The 20,963-nt window shown below is 44.8% G+C and overlaps 1 protein-coding gene across 3 annotated transcripts in view; it reads left to right on the top strand.

Moving 5' to 3' along the window:
• Window positions 1–20,963, top strand: part of CD40 (CD40 molecule) — a 91,833-nt gene that overhangs the window by 40,638 nt on the left and 30,232 nt on the right. For 2 of the 3 annotated variants that reach the window (XM_069952052.1, XM_069952050.1), the window contains exon 1: window positions 19,736–20,064. In XM_069952052.1, coding sequence (XP_069808153.1) covers window positions 20,017–20,064 — 48 coding nt within the window. In that variant the 5' untranslated portion in view covers window positions 19,736–20,016. Of the gene's footprint in view, window positions 1–19,735; window positions 20,065–20,963 lie in introns of those variants that run through there. The other variant, XM_069952051.1, reaches the window with a different exon arrangement.

Here is a 20,963-nt window from a genome sequence, read left to right as displayed (position 1 = left end):
ACAGGGGGGGGCTATTCTATATGGGAGGATGCACAGGGGAGGCTATTCTATATTGGGGGGATGCACGGGGGGGGCTATTCTATATGGGAGGATGCACAGGGGAGGCTATTCTATATTGGGGGATGCACGGGGGGGGGCTATTCTATATGGGAGGATGCACAGGGGAGGCTATTCTATATTGGGGGATGCACAGGGGAGGCTATTCTATATGGGAGGATGCACAGGGGAGGCTATTCTATATTGGGGGGGATGCACAGGGGAGGCTATTCTATATTGGGGGGATGCAGGGGGGGGGCTATTCTATATTGGGGGGATGCACGGGGGGGCTATTCTATATTGGGGATGCACAGGGGAGGCTATTCTATATTGGGGGATGCGGGGGAGGATATTCTATATTGGGGGGATGCGCAGGGGAGGCTATTCTATATTGGGGGATGCGCAGGGGAGGCTATTCTATATTGGGGGATGCGTAGGGGGGCTACTCTATATTGGGGGATGCACAGGGCGGCTACTCTATATTGGGGGATGCACGGGGGGGGCTATTCTATATGGGGGATGCACGGGGGGCTATTCTATATGGGGGATGCACGGGGGGGCTATTCTATATGGGGGGATGCAGGGGGGGCTATTCTATATGGGAGGATGCACAGGGGGGCTATTCTATATGGGGGGATGCTCAGGGGGCTATTCTATATTGGGGGATACACGGGGGGGCTATTCTATATGGGGGGATGTACAGCAGGGGGGCTATTCTATATGGAGAGATGTGCAGCGGGGGAGGGGAGGCTATTATATATGGAGGGATGTATAGATGAGGATGTATAGAGGAAGATGTTGCTGGAGCATGAAGCCTAAAATGTCTGTCTGGCAGATCCCGTGGAGAGGAGTCATGGCCAGAGAAGCCTTCATGATGGCCGGGGCCAGATGGAGTAGAAAAGGAAAAGTGGACGTCTCTTCATGCAGAGAAGACGCCTACTGTGAGTGACAGGATGTAACTGCACTATAATCACCTATAAGGTCTGCAGAACCTTTACACAGCTGGGATCTACCTCAGTATCAGGGTGTCAAATTCAGGCCCTCCAGGTGTTGCAAAACTACAATTCCCATCATGCTTTAGCTGTCCAGTCATGATGGGATCTGTAGTTTTGTAACAGCTGGAGGGCCGGAGTGTGACACCTGTGTTCTCTGGTCACTGCTTTGGGAGAATATTGGTCTTTATATAGCGGCTGTTATTTGGTGGATAGTGGTATCCAGTCCCCGTATGCTGAGGAGGTAGTGGCCATGGTGTGATGGTATAGTGGTATTATCCATTCACCGTATGCTGAGAGTAGTGGACATGGTGTGATGGTATAGTGGTATTATCCAGTCACCGTATGCTGAGAGTAGTGGGCATGGTGTGATGGTATAGTGGTATTACGCTGTAGTGGCTGTACGCTGGGATCTACAGCTGTGTACCTGGATGCACAGGGGGAGGCTATTCTATATTGGGGGGAGGCACAGGGGGGACTATTCTATATTGGGGGGAGGCACAGGGGGAGGCTATTCTATATGGGAGGATGCACAGGGGAGGCTATTCTATATTGGGGGGATGCACGGGGGGGGGGGCTATTCTATATGGGAGGATGCACAGGGGAGGCTATTCTTTATTGGGGGGGATGCACGGGGGGGGCTATTCTATATGGGAGGATGCACAGGGGAGGCTATTCTATATTGGGGGGATGCAGGGGGGGGGCTATTCTATATTGGGGGGATGCACGGGGGGGCTATTCTATATTGGGGATGCACAGGGGAGGCTATTCTATATTGGGGGGATGCGGGGGAGGATATTCTATATTGGGGGGATGCGCAGGGGAGGCTATTCTATATTGGGGGATGCGCAGGGGAGGCTATTCTATATTGGGGGATGCACAGGGTGGCTACTCTATATTGGGGGATGCACAGGGTGGCTACTCTATATTGGGGGATGCACGGGGGGGGGGCTATTCTATATGGGGGATGCACGGGGGGCTATTCTATATGGGGGATGCACGGGGGGGCTATTCTATATGGGGGGATGCAGGGGGGGCTATTCTATATGGGAGGATGCACAGGGGGGCTATTCTATATGGGGGGATGCTCAGGGGGCTATTCTATATTGGGGGATACACGGGGGGGCTATTCTATATGGGGGGATGTACAGCAGGGGGGCTATTCTATATGGAGAGATGTGCAGCGGGGGAGGGGAGGCTATTATATATGGAGGGATGTATAGATGAGGATGTATAGAGGAAGATGTTGCTGGAGCAAGAAGCCTAAAATGTCTGTCTGGCAGATCCCGTGGAGAGGAGTCATGGCCAGAGAAGCCTTCATGATGGCCGGGGCCAGATGGAGAAGAAAAGGAAAAGTGGACGTCTCTTCATGCAGAGAAGACGCCTACTGTGAGTGACAGGATGTAACTGCACTATAATCACCTATAAGGTCTGCAGAACCTTTACACAGCTGGGATCTACATCTGTATCAGGGTGTCAAATTCAGGCCCTCCAGGTGTTGCAAAACTACAATTCCCATCATGCTTTAGCTGTCCAGTCATGATGGGATCTGTAGTTTTGTAACAGCTGGAGGGCCGGAGTGTGACACCTGTGTTCTCTGGTCACTGCTTTGGGAGAATATTGGTCTTTATATAGCGGCTGTTATTTGGTGGATAGTGGTATCCAGTCCCCGTATGCTGAGGAGGTAGTGGGCATGGTGTGATGGTATAGTGGTATTATCCATTCACCGTATGCTGAGAGTAGTGGACATGGTGTGATGGTATAGTGGTATTATCCAGTCACCGTATGCTGAGAGTAGTGGGCATGGTGTGATGGTATAGTGGTATTATCCAGTCACCGTATGCTGAGAGTAGTGGGCATGGTGTGATGGTATTACTCGTCCTGTGTATTCTGGTATTATTGGTAATATTAGTGTTTTATATAGTGGATTGTATTCAGTCACAGTGTAGGGGTATTAGTCACTATGTGGTGATAATGGCCGTGCTCATGGTGTGGTGATATTATTTGTTACTTATATACTGGTAGTATAGGAAATATTGGTGGGTTTGCTTAGTGACAGTATGGCAGTAACGTGTACAGTATGGGGATAATATTTGCTTACTGGTGTTATTAACTATGAGAGTATCATGCACAGAAAGTTATAGATAATAGATAGATAGGAGATAGATAGATAGATAGGAGATAGATAGATAGAAGATAGGAGATAGATAGATAGATGGGCAATAGATAGATAGATAGATAGATGGGAAATAGATAGGAGATAGATAGATAGGAGATAGATGATAGATAGATAGATAGATAGATAGATAGATAGATAGGAGATAGGGAGGGAGATGGATAGATAGGGAGGGAGATAGATAGATAGATAGATAGGTAGATAGATAGGAGATAGATAGATAGGAGATAGGAGATAGATAGATAGATGGGCAATAGATAGATAGATAGATAGATAGATAGATAGGAGATAGATAGATAGGAGATAGATGATAGATAGGAGATAGATAGATAGATAGATAGATAGATAGATAGATAGATAGATAGATAGATAGGAGATAGGGAGGGAGATGGATAGATAGGGAGGGAGATAGATAGATAGATAGATAGATAGATAGATAGGAAATAGGAGATAGATAGATAGATAGATAGATAGATATCCAGTAGGAAATATCTATCTAGCAGCTTATTATGTAGCTTTGATTACACATGAGATCACAACCAGCAGACACATTTTAATAATTAAAACCTTACTGTTTATACCGCCATTATATGGAGACATAGTCAGGATAAAAGGATTAAAAAAAATATAGTAACTTTTGTCCAAAAACAGCACCACCCCTGTCTTCAGGTTATGTGAGGTATTACAACTTGGCTCCATTCACTTCAATGGAACTGAGCTGCAATACCTCACTCAAACTGAGGTATGGCACTGTTTCTGGAAGAAAGTGGCCATGTTTTTCTCCTTTAAAGGGAATCTGTGAGGTCCATACCAGGTCTAGGGCTGTAGATCTCAGCAGACAGGTGTGAGGGAGATATCACTGACAGGACCTTTAATCCAGTGTAAACTTTTATAATTGTCCTTTTCATTACCAACTAAAGTTTCACAACAGCAGCCGCAGCAGCAGCACCCTATACGTCCATCAGTCAGGGCAGGAAGGGGCGGAGGCAGAAGGGGCGGAGGCAGAAGGTGCTGCTGTTGCTCCACATCTGTGACACTTCAGCTGGTAATGGAAAGAATGATTATAAAGGTTTACACTGGACTAAAGGTCAGGTCCCTGACCTGTACGCTGGGATCTACAGCTGTGTACCTGGTATAGACCCCACAGGTTCCCTTTAAGTGCACGTTCATACCTAATCCAATGCAGATTTGATGCTTCTGATTTAATCAGTTGAAATGAATGCATAAATATGCCGCATCAAATCCACAGCAGATTATGTTATAGCATTATTTTTAGGTGCTGATGGTGGGTTTCACATGTTTAAAGGGAACTAATAAGCCCGTTTGAGCTGATATGACTTTTATTCCCCGGCTCGTGACTAGATACAAGCGGGGAAGTAGTCATGGTGGTCGGCTCCCCGCTCGTATCTAGTCACTGCGCTCTGCCTGTCAGCGCGCTCAGAGGGGATGATTGATAGGCAGAGAGGTCCGTTACTGGCCTCTCTGCCTGTCAATCATCCCGCCGAGCGCGCTGACAGGCAGAGCGCAGTGACTAGATACAAGCGGGGAGCCGACCACCATGAATACTTCCCCGCTTGTATCTAGTCACAAGCCGGGGAATAAAAGTCATTTTCTCCGTTATAAAGCACCTGCTGCGGCCGTGGTCGGTACTTGTCGCGGCCGCTCCAGGTGCTTTATACAATGCTCCAGGGAACTGATCGGTTGATTGTTTCCCTTTAAGGGAGTAGTGGGGGACATGGCTAAATGAAGCAGAATTGATATACCATGATATGGTATGTGGGCTGCTGGGGTTTGATTGCCAGGGCTGATTTTAAGTCCCAGTCCGGCCCTGTTATATAGTATTATATAGCCCCCCCCATTGCACTCCCCCAGTAGTATATATCCCCCCTGTGCCCTCCCCCTCCCATATAGCCCCCCCTGTGCCCTCCCCCTCCCATATAGCCCCCCCTGTGCACTCCCCCTATAAGATAAAATATAAGATAAAAAAACAAAACACTTATACTTACCTGGGTCAGGGTGTTTTCTCTTTCCCTCTTGTGGCCGCACTGCAGGTATACTGAGCTGCAGCAGGGGTCCGGACAGCTGGCCTCCACGGTCCGTGTTCAGACCGCGGTCCGCCAGTTGAGGACCCCTGAGCTAGGTCAATACCAAAATGTAAGCAACGTCAGAGACAGGCTGGAAATCAGGATATTGGAAAAGCTGGATTCTAAACTAGATACTCACTAGTGAGCAGGTGTCCTGATTAAAGGGTAGTTCTCGGTAGATTATACATCAGTAGAGTACACAGCACTGATTCTATATCTCCATTTTTTATCTTTCTATGTTCTTGCATTCCCTTGCTATAAGCCACAGATGAAGGAGTCTAAGTAGTCCTCTCCATTATATTCTTGAGCTGAGTAGTCCTCTCTATGCATCCACATGCCCGGTTTATAAGCTTACACTGGGGAAATGCAAAAGAGTCAAAAGCTACAAATTACAGATTTGGAATCAGCATCCTTTATCCTACTTACAGATGACTTTAGTTTAGGGTTTTGAGGTGACTTTAAATACACAACACTAAGGAGGCATGGAACTTCAGTGCTGGACCTGACCTGGCTCGGTGCTCCCGCCACCAGATTGGTCGTCCGCTCTACACGAGGGACACAGTGTCGCTGCAAGATAATTACCCTTACAACATGGGAAGTTGTTCTCGGGCTCAGAGGAATGATTAGACAGGCACACGGTCAGGTAAGTTTCTGGCAGTCAGGGTATGTTCACACTGAGCAAATGGGGCAGAATTCCACAGCAAAACTCTCCGCCACAGAATCCTGCCTGCTTCAGTGACAGACAGGATTCTGCTCTCCCCCACTCTGTGCTCAAAGAATTGACATGTCAATTCTTTGAACGGAGAGCAGAGGATAGCAGAAGTGGGAGAGCCCTCCTATATAGATGCCGTCTGTCACTGAAGCAGACAGGATTCCGTGGCGGAGAGTTTTGCTGTGGAATTCTGCCCCATTTGCTCAGTGTGGACATACTCTTAGGGTATGTGAACACTACGGAAAAGAGGCAAAATTTCTAGAGGATTCCGCCTCAAAATGCATGCGAAATCCACTCGAAATTCCGCCTGTAAAATATGAATATTAGTCCTTTCCATGGGTTTTAATTGGCTTTCCTCTCATTCTTGCACACTGTGGAATTTTTGGTCGGAAAATTCTGTTGCGAATCCGCGGGCCGTCAGAAGAATTGACATGTCCTATAGACTCCTATAGAAGTCAATGGGGCTTGAATTCTGCTCGAATTCCGCAGAATTCCGCTCGATTTCTGCTCAAATTCTGCTCCTATTCTGCTAAAGCTGAATAGGTAAGGAAAAGCAGAAAGCAGAAAACTTTCCTCTTCAATCCCTTGCGAAATATGCGCAAATTCTGTAGTGTGCACATACCCTTAAAGGGGAACTTTTAGCAGGTTAGAATTGTCTAATCTGATGAAAGTTCCCCTTTAGGGTGCGTTCACACGTACAGGATCTGCAGCAGACTTGATGCGCAGGACCGTTGCGTGTATGTAATTCTGCCGGCCAGCTGACCCTTTCGGCTCCCGCTGCTGCCGCCGCCCGCTGTGTCTGTATGTATTACCTGTCCTTGCTGCACGGGGTCCCGGCGTACTGCTCTCCCGCCCGGCCAATCAGTGTGTTGCCCTGCTGCAGCGACTGATTGGCCGGACGGGAGAGCAGTACACCGGGACCCCGTGCAGCAAGGACAGGTAATGTATACAGACACAGCGGGAGGCGGCAGCAGCGGGAGCCAAAGGGGTCAATGGGCCGGCAGAATTACATACACGCAGCGGTCGTTCCGACCGCTGCGAGTATGGTGTGACAGCGAACTGCCAGGACCTGACAGACTCGCAGCGAGATTAACGCTGCGAGTCTGTACGTCTGAACTGACCCTTAAGGGGATCTCCAGCAGCTTCTCCCCACCCCATCAACCTTAATTTTTGGATTGATACCTCTTTTGAGTATAGGGGAACATGTTTTGGGCAGCATGAAATGATAACCAGTTGTCTTTAACCTTGACCTGAAGCCCGGGTCTTGTGTTTGTTGCATTTGTCTTTGTTTAGCGATGTTAATTATCAGAGGCGTAGTATAATACTCTGTCAGATAGAAGCGCAGTCACTCTGATTCCGTTCAGTAATTCCAATTGAACACTTGGATGCTTTGCAGATTTAAAGACTCTATTTGCTGTGCTGTATGATATTTGTATAATTATTTATGCTCTATGCACAACTTATTTACTTGTCTCTACTGAACGACAGACAATTACTTTACATTGTATCAATAAAATGTGATTGAAGGGGAAAAAAAGGACTCCTTAATGAAAATGTACTACTGCAAAGTCGTTTTTTATCAGAATTTCTTTTGCAAGGAATTAAAGGTAAACATTAAAGAATATGAGGTATGACTTTTCTTTTATGAAAACTCTATTATAATATTAACATCTGCCATAATAGTTTCATTGTTCTTCATCATTCAATATTTTCCCCTATTCATGCGATGAAGGTGTAAAGGGAAATTCCTGTGAAAACCAGAGCTTCCTATGTAAATTCCTGTAATCCCAATATATGAAACCAGCGCTGGCTTCTGACTTTTCACATAATCAGATCAGCTGTAATTTGGCTCATTCGGCCCTGGGCTATGTTCATATTACGTAAAAAAACACGGCCGTATTTTATAACAACGGGCCTATTTGCTGAAATAACTGCCGTTGTTTGCGCAAATACGGCCGTTGTTATGAAATACGGCCGTGTTTTTTACATAGTGTGAACACAGCCTCACACTGTGAAAAAATGAGAAAAGACGCCCGCTATTTTTGAAACAACGTTCGTTGTAACCGAAATATACTTGAAGTCTTTGGAATGCATTGAAGTCAATGGAATGACGGCCGTGCAATACACATAGAGGGACATTTATGAACATTATGGCGGGGGTGTACGCTAGAGAGGAGGTGTAGATTCAACCTTCTCTCTGGCGTACGCCTGCCGTATCCACCGCTTGCCCAATTTGCAGGCAGGGGGCGGCGAGGAGGCGTGGCCTCCTGCAGGCGCAAATCATAATCCAAACCTACACCTGCTGGAAGCAGGTGCAGATTTGGTACCCCAGGTGCAGTTTCACCGTCTTTACTACTAAATTCAATGGACCTTCAAAAAAGAAGCAAACGCAAAAGGGCCTGAAATAGAATAATGTACCAACGGCCATCATAGAGTATGTTAAAGGGAAACTCTAGTAAAAAAAAAATTATTTCAAATCACCTAGTTTCAGAAAGTTACACAGATTTTTAAATTACTTCTATTTAAAAATCTCAAGTCTTTCAGTACTTATCAGCTGCTGTATGTCCTGCAGGGTATGACAGAAACTGTCCAAAGCTGTATCAAATTCCAATAGAAAACCTCTCCTCCTTTCACAGACAGAAGTGGCCACAGAGAGCACTGTGTCAGACTGGAAAGAATACACCTTTTCCTGCAGGACATTATCTAATCTTAGATAATCTCTTTAAAAGAACAGAGTAATGTTAGGGCTGCGGCGGCATCCCGTGCTCTGAGCTTCCGTCGCCCCTGCTCTCTCTGTTACTCTTGCTCTGTGGATGCCATAGCCCACGTGCCCAGACCTGGCGGCGATCCACGGTCCTGCTCTCTGTCACCTCAGCTGACCTTTGTTTCCCCACCACCTAGCGGACTCGCGCCAGATGTCACAGATTTAAAGAGACAGTATGTCCCTAATTGGTTAATGTGCGCTAACACCTCTCTATAAATCCCGGGGTCCGCCGTGAGCATGCTACAGTATATGTGGGCTTACCGTTTTACTGTGATCCTGATCTATATTGACAAAAAACGAGGCGTGTATGAAACGAAGACAGAGTACAATACATAATAAACAATAGAGATCGGCTTAGAAAACAGACAAACACCACTGTGATATCATCAGAATGGGACACTGCTTGTACATGAGTAAACACTGTATTGTGTTTCCATCACATTGGCTCTCAGCTTATTGATACCGACTATAAACACATTGTCACAATAGAACAAGCCCATTGTGGCATCAGCACAATAAAAAAAACATGTGAATGATGAAGAAGTCTATTCCATGGAGCACATCCTAGGTCATTGTATACTCATTACAATAGAATCCAACCTGGGAATAAACACAGCCTGACAGCACTTCATCATATAAGATGGCAGCCCAGCTATAGAGACACACACCACTATATGAAACGCCACCTTGCTATAGAGACATCGCCATCATCATCGCTATAGAACATACCCGCAAATGAAAACAAAGGCTATTGTGATATTATAGGGATATTATAAATGACACCTGTCATTCTGAAATCCTCACAATAGAACGCAGCTCCGAAGGAAAAGCCAGTCCTGCTGTGACATCAATATAAAAGAGCACAGTCTGAGCGATAAAATAAAGCGCTTTGTGACATCATTACAGTAAAACACAGCTTGTGAGCTCGGAAATAAAAATCACAATAAAATATAGCCCGGGAATAAAACATTACTACGACAACAAATATGTTATAGCCCCAGGGGACCCCGAGTGCAGCCTGAAATATTACACTACTGAGACATCAACACAATAAAACACAGTCCAGGAATAAAGACAGACGCTGGGACCCCTGACTACAAGAAAGAGATTCGTGACATCATATCAGCCTAGGAATAAAGTCTCATTCTGTGTTTCACTTACCAAGCCTAGGGACCATCGCCCAGTTTACGTAAATGCCCCCCCCCTCCCCCTTTACTGGTCACTCCATTGCCCTGGTAGGATGGGTGTGTGGACTGGGAGTCACTTTCTTTATGTAAGGGGACTATTACATGGGCCGATGGCGGACGATCAATATTCTAAACGAGCACAGATCTGCTAGATCGGCACTGGATTACTGGGCCTTTTACACGGCCCAATAATCGTTTAGCAAGGGCTGCATGGACATTGTTACCGATATCCGTGCAGCCCTTGCCCTAACAGTTAAAGGGGTTATCCAGCGCTACAAAAACATGGCCACTTTTCCCCCTATTGTTGTCTCCAGTTCAGGTGCAGTTTGCAATTAAGCTCCATTTACTTCAATGGAACTGAGTTTCAAAACCCCACCCAATCTGGAGACAACAGTAGGGGAAAAGTGGCCGTGTTTTTGTAGCGCTGGATAACCTCTTTAATACATTACCTGTCCGTGCTCATGGTCCTGCACTCTGCATGCATCCTGGCACCGCACACTGCAGCTTTAGGGTCCTATTACACGGAGCAATTTTTAACGATTTACCACTAACGATAAACGATCGCAAACGAGATTGTTTATCGTTAACCTGAAATCGTTCGCCATATTATACAGAACGATGGTCGCTAGATACGATCGTTATTACCATCGTTATTGCGATCGTTTATTCCTTCTGATCTAAGGGAAACAATGGGCAATGTGCTATTACACTGAACGATTAGTGAAAAAATGCGGAATTACAGCAAACGATTAGCGAACGATTAACGATACTTTTAGGTTCAGATCTAAATCAACGACATACAAACGATTTTCCAATCGTTGCCTCCAATTACACAGAAAGATATCACGATTTTTCGCACGATAATCGTCCCGTGTAATAGGGCCTGTAGAGCGGCCTGTCTTAGCGGCCAGTGATTGGCTGAGCAGCTCAGAGACCGTTGTGAAGCTGCAGCCGTGGCCAATGTAGAGTGCAGGAGAAGACGGGAGCGTGGGGAGGTAATGTATTAACTGTTTGTTTAATCGACAGCCGTTGGCCATGCATCGCTGTTACGCGTATCTATGAGCGGTCGGCGGCCGATGATTTTAGGTCTGGACAGCTAGTCGTTGTCTCTATTACACTGAGCGATAATTGCCTGAATCAGGCTGATAAATCTTCATTTACTGTTCCGAAAATCATTTTTTAAAGGGGAACTCTCAGCAGGTTAGACGGATCTAACCTGATGATAGCCCCCTAATGCGCATGGGGTGCCGAGGAGGAGTAGTTGAATCCACAGCCCGCATCACCGGTAGGAGCACTGCCCCACCCCCATGACCCATCTGACCAGCCAGCTCCATTGATTATCATTCGAAGGGGAGGGCAGGCAGGCTGGCTGGCGATTGGGACGGGGCAGTGGTCCTAGCGGTGCTCCGGGACGTGAATTTAACTACTAACAGAACGGGAATTGCGCAAAGGAGGAAGGTAAGAAACATACCCCTTGGCAACAGGCTTCCTTCCCTGGAGGGATATCTGCCTATTCCCCTGTTTTGAGACTCGCAACTGAGGCTCCACAGACCTTTTTTTTTTGCATATTCAAATTTTGTAGGGAGCAATCAGTGGAGACTCCTAAATGAGTACTCCGTTGGATTTTTTTCCACTGATCTCCTCGAGCTCAGTGATTGTTGTGTTTTGTTGGTCTATTTTTCATTGCCCCTGATAGCCAGAATCCTGCTCCACACTGACGAGGGGCAAATACCCCAAAACGTCCGTCTGTTGATGGATGCCTAGCCTTGGTAACCCTTGTCTTATGTTGCTACACTCGCAACAGAGTTAGACTTTGACTCATAGTGGCCACCCTGGTGTTTCCCTATTTAGGTCCCAATGCTCGCAACAGAGCGATGACCTGAGGGACTACGTATCAGGGTGGTTTGGTGCTCTCCCCACTGGGAGGCACCCCTTGGCAACAGGCTTGCTTTTTTGAAGAGTTATCTGGCTATTCCCGTGCTTTGAGACTTGCAACTGAGGCTCCATGGAGCCTCAGGAGCCTTCTTGACAAACCTTCTGTCAGGGCAGGACGGTACGAACACGACAAGACAGTGGGCCCTGAGTCTAAACCCACACACTGTCCCTACCTACTTGCCTCAGTCAGCCCTAGGCGGCCGCAGACAACAACAAAGGCGTTCCCTATGCTGTATAAGTGACACACAAAACAGGACAGACAGACAAACACAATAGAGAAGGGTAAACGAGCCAAGTCAAAACCACACGGACAACGCAGGACAAAATCAGCAATACATTCGGATAGTCAAAGGTCAGGCGGTAGGTCGGATAACAAGTCGAGCAGTCAGAGGGAATTAGGAAGGGAATAACAGGAGTAGACACAGGGAAGCTGGGATCCAGGTATGAACCGAAATAGCCAGCACAGAAGTGAGCAGCTAGCTGTTATTTATCCAGGATCACAGGCTAATGGTGCGTTTACACAGACAGATTTATCTGACAGATTTTGTTAGCCAAAGCCAGGAATGGCTTTGAAAAGAGAAGAAATCTCAGTCTTTCCTTTATGACCTGATCCCTGTTTATTGTCTGTTCCTGGTTTTGGCTTCAAAAATCTGTCAGATAATTCTGTCTGTGTAAACGCACCATTAGTCCAGCAGCTGATTGGACCGGCCCTGATCCCAGCACCAGGTTCAGCTGAAGCATTAAAATCCTGCAAAGCTCAGGTTAACTCCTGCATTGCTGGATGAAAAGCAATCGGGTGTGTCATAACAAACCAGGCCCAGTTCACACCAGGCTACTGCACATTCCTGACACCTTCCACCTCAGTGCCCTATGCGCATTAGGGGGCTATCAGCAGGTTCGATTAGTCTAGCCTACTGATAGTTCCCCTTTAACAAAACAAAACCTACCTCCAGTTAATGGCTGTGTACACACATAGTATTTCTGTTAGTCTTTTTTTTGTGGGTGTATTTTTCCCTGTCAGTTTCTCTTCTGGCTTTGATTGAAAAAAGACTGACGGAAATACTAGGTGTGAACATAGCCAATCAGTGTCAGTAAAATATCAGCGAGGCAGAAAGCCAAAATCTTATAATAAGGTTGTATATGGTGTTTGGTGCTGAGAAATGAAATAGACAGAAATTACCCGGTTTGTCGGGTTTTTCCCTGATTTGGGTAAAGTAACTACCGTCACTAATAAGAAGTCCCATGGGAAATCTCCAGTATATTGTACTAAATTGGATAGCGCAAGAAGCTTTGAAATTATTATTGATATTTATTTATAACAATCATTTGTCACTCCAACTGGGCCTGGAGCCCTGGGCGGTTTTAACCCTTTAATAGTAGTATTCATTTCTTCTGCACTTAACATTTGAGGATAACCTGTTGTGTATATGTAAGGGCGACAAAGAGCAAACGTTTCTTCCTTTTAACGCATTAGTTGGTTTTATGGTGCGTTTACACAGGCAGATTTATCTGACAGATTTTGGAAGCCAAAGCCAGGAATGGATTTAAAAAGAGGATAGATCCCAGTCTTTCCTTTATGACCTGATCCCTGTTTATAGTCTGCTCCTGGTTTTGGCTTCCAAGATCTGTCAGATAAATCTGTCTGTGTAAACGCACCATTAGGAAGCAAAATCACAATTGCAGTGACGTGTGTATGACGGTGACAATAACGCTTCACTTTAGGCAGCTCATTCTCAGTGCCGCTCTTAGGGCCCTATTACCTGGGACGATTATCGTGCGGAACTTCGTTATATCGTTTGAATCTAAACGATAATTGTCCTGTGTAATCGAAAAATCGTTAGTGTGATGTTGATCGTTGATTTAGATCTGACCCTAAAATCATCGGTAATCGGTCGCTAAAATTACCTTTAAAAATTTTTTAAAAAAAGTTCCTAAAATTGCTCTTTTACCATCCTTATAACGCTTTTATTTGTTGGTCTATGAGTCTGTGTGAGATGTAATTTTTTGTGCCATAATCTGTACTTTCTATCGGTACCTTGTTTGTGTATAGGCGACATTTTAATCACTTTTTATTGCAAATTTTCTGGATTTGAGGTGACTAAAAATCAGCAATTTTGCATTTTTGCGGGTTTTGCGCTTACGCCATTTACCATGCGAGATCAGGAATGTGATAATTTAATAGTTCAGACGATTACACACATGGCGGCCAAATATGTTTATTTATTTTTGTTTATGAAATGGGAAAAGGGGGGTGATTAAAACTTTTATTAGGGGAGGGGATTTTTTATTAATGAAAAAACATTGGTTTTTTTTTTTATTTCACCAAGAAACAGTGTGGCATTCGCATCCAATCCACTCTCTTTATTTAGCCATATTCATAGAGATGATACAAACAATAAAAGATAGGCGACAATCGATATCTGCAGTGGAGCAGGTACTGTATATTCCCTAAACAGAGCACATTTATATGTAGTGAGGCCCTTAAAGGGAACCTGACACACTTAAAAGGCCGTCCAATCTGCAGGCAGCATGTTGTAGAGGAGGAGGAGATTAGCAGATTAATATATAATATATAGTAAGAAACATTTCAAGATAACTTGTCATTAATCATGTCAATCTCTGCTCATTCTGGGCTAAGTAGTCATGTGGGCGGTCTTATTCAGAAGGTGTCCAGGTAGAAAGAGCTGTCAGTCACTGAGTAGGACCACTCACTTAGCTATTCTAATTCTGGGTTTAGAAGTCAATTGGGTGTGATTAACAATGAGTCAGGAGGACCGCCCACATGACTAATTAGCCCAGAATGAGCAGGGACTTACATGGGTAAATGACAAGATATCCTGGAGCTTTCCCCAGCATATCTAAAGGGTAACTTTCTTTCTTCTTTCAACCATAAAAACTGGCCGCTGGGTATTACTGATTTGACAGGATGGTAGCTATTGTAATACAAAAACATGGGAGTAGCCTTGGGCTCCTGATAGCCTGAAGTTACTGCCCGTCAATTTTCTATGTTAGTGCCTCTAAAAATTCTATTTGTGCAGCAGTAGTCTTAGAAGTAAACCGCATACCGCATTGCATTAGTAACATTAGGGCACTGCACAGGGGTGACAATTTTTTTTTATTTGTTATTTACTACTATTTAAAAATCTCATGTCTTCCCATACTTATCAGCTGCTGTATGCCCTGCAGGAAGTGGTGTATTCTGTCCAGTCTGATGCAGTGCTCTCTGCTGCCACCTCTGTCCATTGTCAGGAACTGTCCAGAGCAGGAGAGGTTTTCTATGGGGATTTGCTACTTCTCTGGACAGCAAGGTATAGCTTGGCTAGAGTACTCACAACCAGCGTGCCCTTAGCTGTCCCTGTCCTTTGCATATACTGTACCAGGTCTCATGATAGTGGAATGGATTATGGATTTCTGTACATTATAAAGCTAACTATGTAACACTCAAAAACAGCAACCTGCAAGTGCTAGGACTCACCGTATATACTCCCTACATTGTACACACAATAAGGACCTGTTCTAAAGATATATATATATATATATATATATATATAAATATATATACTTTTTTTTTTTAGAAAATGAGTTTCTTAGCAAACTATTGATCAAATAGAGCCATCTCACCGTGTTAAGGTGACCCCAGAGAGATGAGTCTATTGTCTGTATATTGGCCACAGCAGTGTGCAACCTGCATAGTGTGAACAGTGGTATTGAAGTGCTAGCTATGTAGGGAGTGTGGATGCCTTCTTCTGGCGTGCACTCCACCCATCTCCTGTGGGTGTTTTAAACAGATTTTAGTTGGATTCTTCCTGCCCAGTTTTGTTGGCTTAGTGTTAGCCCAAGAGAGGCCGGTGCCAGTTTTAGGAACCATCTCTCTAAAGTCACCTTAAAGGGGTAGTGCGGCGCTAAAAAATTATTCACAGTATAACACACATTACAAAGTTATACAACTTTGTAATGTATGTTATGTCTGTGAATCGCCCCCTTCCCCGTGTCCCACCACCCCCACCCGTGTACCCGGAAGTGTTGGTGCATTATACATTACCTGATCCGTGTCAAAGGCCGTCCGCCATTTTGTGCCAAACGTCATCTTCGGACGGACGGCCGAGTCGCTGCCGCCCGTCCCCCCTCCACCGCGTCACAACTGTGCTCAGCCGCGATTGACTGAGCACAGTTATGCTCAGCCAATCGCGGCTGAGCATCGGATGACGCTGCAGAGGGCGGCCAGCATTCGGAACAGACGGAACTGTTCGCCGGCCGTCCGAAGAAGACGTCACTGAATGAAGATCGGAGACGGGTGTCGGCACGTGACAGGTGAGTATAGCGCACCACACTTCCGGGTACACGGGCGGGGGTGGTGGGACACGGGGAAGGGGGCCATTCACAGACATAACATACATTACAAAGTTGTATAACTTTGTAATGTGTGTTATTCTGTGAATAATTCTTTACCGCCGCACTACCCCTTTAACGTGGTGAGATGGTACACTCTATTTGATCAAATGGTTTGCTATATTTAAAAAAAAATGTTTATTTAAAGAGAACCTATTACTCACTTTCCCTATTATCAAAGTTCATCTCTCCCTCTCCCAAAGTTCATCTCTCATCTATTTATGAAGACACAGACTGCCTTTGCAGTCTGTATCTTATACTTTACCTAATCCTGTTCTTCGGTGCAGCAAGCCGGGCGCCGCCATCTTGATGACGTCACTTGCGTTCCAGCACTGGAATACAAGTGACGTCTTCAAGATTGCGGCGCCGGCCTTGCTGCACCGAAGAACAGGATTAGGTAAAGTATAAGATACAGACTGCAAAGGCAGTCTGTGTCTTCATAAATGGATTAGAGAACAGGGACACTAGATAATACACAGCGATCTTGCGCTGTATAGCGCGAGATCACTGTGTATTAACGGAACGGCGGGCAAAGGATCATGGGAACCTATCCCGCCGATCTGCATGACGAAAGTTTCCTGTCTCGTGCCGACTCTTTTGAAAAGAGGCGACGCGTGACAGTGTAGGTAAAGGTAAATAAAGTAAAAACACGCCCACTAAATTAATTAATCATATTTGCAAATATTCATTAAAAAGCCATATAAATTAAATGGATGAATAATAAAAAAAAAATCGGCCTTGATTGGTTCTCTTTATTGTGCGTTCACACGTACAGGATATGCAGCAGATCTGCAGCATATTTGAAGCTGTAGATTTGCTTTGAATCTGCAACTTCAAATCTGCACCATCAAATCTCCTGCAGATCCTGTATGTGTGAACACACCCTAAGGGTCTGTACAGACTCACATACAGACTCGCAGCTGAAATCTCGCTGCGAGTTTTGCAGGGAGATCATCTAAGAGTCAAGGTCCTGGCAGGTCCCAGTACTACATACTCTCAGCGGTCTAAAAGACGGCTGTGAGTATGTAATGCAGCCACTCCCTTAACCCCTTCTGCTCCCGCCCTGCTCCCGCTGTCGGTATACATTACCTCTCTCCTGCACGGGTTCCCGGCGTCCTGCTCTTCCGCCCAACACACTGATTAGCTGGGCGGGAGAGCAGGACGCCGGGATCCCATGCAGCAAGGAGAGGTAATGTATATACAGACAGCGAGCGGGAGACGGGCGGCAGCAGAAGGGGTTAAGGGGGCGGCTGCATTAGTACTGGGACCTGTCAGGACCTTGACTCGTAGCGGATCTCGCTGCAAAACTCGCAGCGAGATTTCAGCTGCGAGTCTGTACATGTTTTTTATTATGCAATAGAGACATGTGTTCTTACTAGACCTCTATGCAAGCTCTATTAGCAAACCATGAACATACCGGGTGCCATTGGCTTAACAGCTAAATAGCATATAACAAGAAGTATGAAGAGGGCTCCATCACTTCCATTAATACAAGAAAATCTTCTTAATTGAGGATCTATAAAATATACCGTATGTCAGCTCTCTGCTCCATCATGCACGTGGATAGGCTTCAGGCTGTTCAGACGGGATCCCTGTACTGGCCCAGTAGCATGATATGAGGTCAATGGGAAGCAATTACTACGTGGGGAGTAATGAGAGGGTAATACAGTAATTACTTAGTGGGGACAATACAGAGATTATTACTAAGTTAGGGCAATGAGGGATATTATTACTAATTGGGGCCATGAGGGGGCATTATTATAAGTGAGGGCAATAAGGTGGTATTATTACTGAGTGGGGGCAATTTTTACAAATAATGGCAAAAAGTTATTAATTGAGAGCAATAAGGGGGCATTATTACAGGTGAGGACAAGGGGTCTTTATTACTGGGGGCAATAGGGGGTCTTTATTAGAAATAAGGGCAATAAGACTTAGTTATTACTAAATAGGAGCAATATGGGGGTATCAGTAATAAGTGGGGTCAATAAGGGAGACACTTTTACTAAGTGGAGACATTGCTAAAGAGGACATTGTGGGAGATAGTAAAGAGGGGGACATCAGTACTCATTGAGTACACTAAGGGGCACCATTGAGCACTGCCCTCTATATACATCCCCTATAGCACATTACCATAATGTAAAGGGGATGCAAATAAAAAAATAAAAAAAAGTTTTTAAAGTGACACTGTCATCATAGAAAACTTTTGACATGTCATAGAGACATATCAAAAGTTTTGATCGGTTCGGGTCTGAGTGTTTAGACCTGTACTGATCGGGAGAAGAGCGCGGTAAGTGGTCATGTGATCAGTTGGGTTCATAATGTAAGTCTATGGAGCCTGACTGATTGTGCTGAAACAGAGTGGGGCGGATGAGCTGCAGCTGTGGTCCTCTCCCCACTTGTTCTGACAATTGTTACGGGTCTGAACACTTATGGTCCTTTTACACGAAGCTATTATCATTCGAATTTTCACGATAAGGTAAACACAGCGAACGATCAATCGACGAGTGAGAAATCGTGCATTTTGATCTTTCAACGTGTTCTCAAATCATCATTGGTCGTTCACTGAAAATTCGCAGATCGCTTCGTGTCAACAATCTTTCAACGATTTACCCTATGTGTGAGATGGGCTTAAGCGATCTTAAAACAACCGCATTAACGATTTTTCTAACGATATATCGTTCCATGTAAACGCTGATCGTTATAAAAACACATTGTTACTTTGAAATCGTTAATCGTTCGATTGGGCGAATTATCGCTCCGTGTAAAAGGACCATAAGACCTGGACCGATCAAAACTTTTGACGTGTCTCTCTGACATGTCAAATGTTTTCTATGATGACAGTGACACAATAATTATAGCGATTTATTTCCATTTACTGTAGTTTTTTTATATGTTCCTCTAATATTACAATGACGTAAAAAAAAGTCTCTAAAATACAAAAGTCTCAAAATACAAAACCTTTTAGCAATCAGATGTGCATGTACTAACAGGTGGTCATGAAGGGTGACAAGAAGCCTGGTCTGGAAGTGGTTAAAAGATCCCCAGTCATCCCAGTCACCAACAAACCCTGTGTTAGACAGGAGGTTATTAATATATATATATATATATATATATATATATATATATATATATATATTATTTTTTTTATTTTTTTTCCTTTTCTAGTAATTTTTATTTTGAGTGTCATCATAGGAAAAGAACATAGAGGATTGGGAACCTGTGGAGCTTATAAACATAGGATGAGTCAGTGCCTAACGTCTAACACAACACTAGTCAATGAACAAAATCAATAGAAAATGAGTAAATAATACATATTATTTTTTTTATTATTATTACTATTATGAAGAACATATTATGCACCATAAAACTCGTCCCTTTCACGTGTGTGGAAATGTGTGGAGTTCTTTCTCAGAAATCCCCTAGTCCTTCCTGGATCCCGTCAGTTCCCAGTTTCACTTTCACTCACAGTAACCCTTGGGCGGGTCACACTGCGTGCTTCAGAGCAGAGATCACATAACAAGCCCCTGTTTGCAGTCTGCTCTTCTCTTCGCAGTCGTCGCTCCAAGTCGCTGACACCCCCCCCCCCCATTGTGTTCTTCTTTTGGGGTAACCTTGGTCTTAATCTCCACACAGGACTGTGCCATCTTCTTCGGGAAGCCTGAGCTCCTGCCTGTCTACGTCTGCTTCTATTACGGAGAATCCCGACACCGTCCTGCTGATATTGTCATCCGCGGCCTTGCAATGTTCCCTTGGATTCTATTGCTGATTCTCTGTAGCCGATACTGTCAGGTGAGACATGACTTCAGCTGCCATCCTGTAATCATTGGTTGTATAGTCCTCAATACCCAGCAATCCCGGTGTGGCTCTGCCCTCGTGTGTCTCGTATACCCCCTGTGCGTTCTGCTACATCAGTCTCCTCTTTTCCCCCAAGGAGTTAAACTGTGTTTGTTCCTCATTTCTGACACCGGTAATTTCCAAGCACCTGCTGTTCGCCTCCCTGGGGACGTTAACTACAGACGTGAAGTGCTGTGTACTATCTAAATGTGTGTGCACTTTAGCTTCCCACTGGTAGGCTAATTTCATGCCATGATCGGCTAATCCCTTCAGTGTTAACAATAAGTAGATCTTGGAAAGTTGTGCACTGTGGCGGCACTGCTGTTTATGAAATAGCCCACAGAGAATTGGCGTAATGAACCCACCGTTGAGTGAAAATTAATATAATCAGAAAATGCCTGGAAGCAAAGTTAACAGTCAAGTTAAAGTCGATTTTCTATTGTTTTCGCGTCTTAAACATAAAGTCAGACTCAAGGGTAGAGATGGTAAAGTTTCGGGATAAAGCAACTTATTAGCACGATTCCTGTTACCTCGCAGACGTAACTAGGACGTCTTACGCCCTTGTCCGTCATCCTGCAAACTTAGCAGCAGCCACAACTCTGCATAAAGAGAATCTTCTGTAGACCCTGTTTAAGAATTAACTTCAAGAAGCTTGTTACCATTTAAAGGGGTTTCCACTGGCCACTGGGACCCCACTAATCATTACAACAGGATCATTTTTGGGATCTACTTAGAACTTAGGAATGGAATTGTGCAATTAAATATAATTCACACTTGTAGTCTTTAAAGGGGTTGTCCATCCTTATAACATGGGTCGTCTATTCTTAAAGGGGTATTCTGGTGTATTCTTCCCA

The sequence above is a fragment of the Dendropsophus ebraccatus genome, chromosome 14, assembly GCF_027789765.1.
Source record: "Dendropsophus ebraccatus isolate aDenEbr1 chromosome 14, aDenEbr1.pat, whole genome shotgun sequence".
Taxonomy (NCBI): Eukaryota; Metazoa; Chordata; class Amphibia; order Anura; family Hylidae; genus Dendropsophus; species Dendropsophus ebraccatus.
The sequence above is the reverse complement of the archived record's forward strand: the minus strand, read 5'-3'. Positions and strand labels throughout refer to the sequence as shown.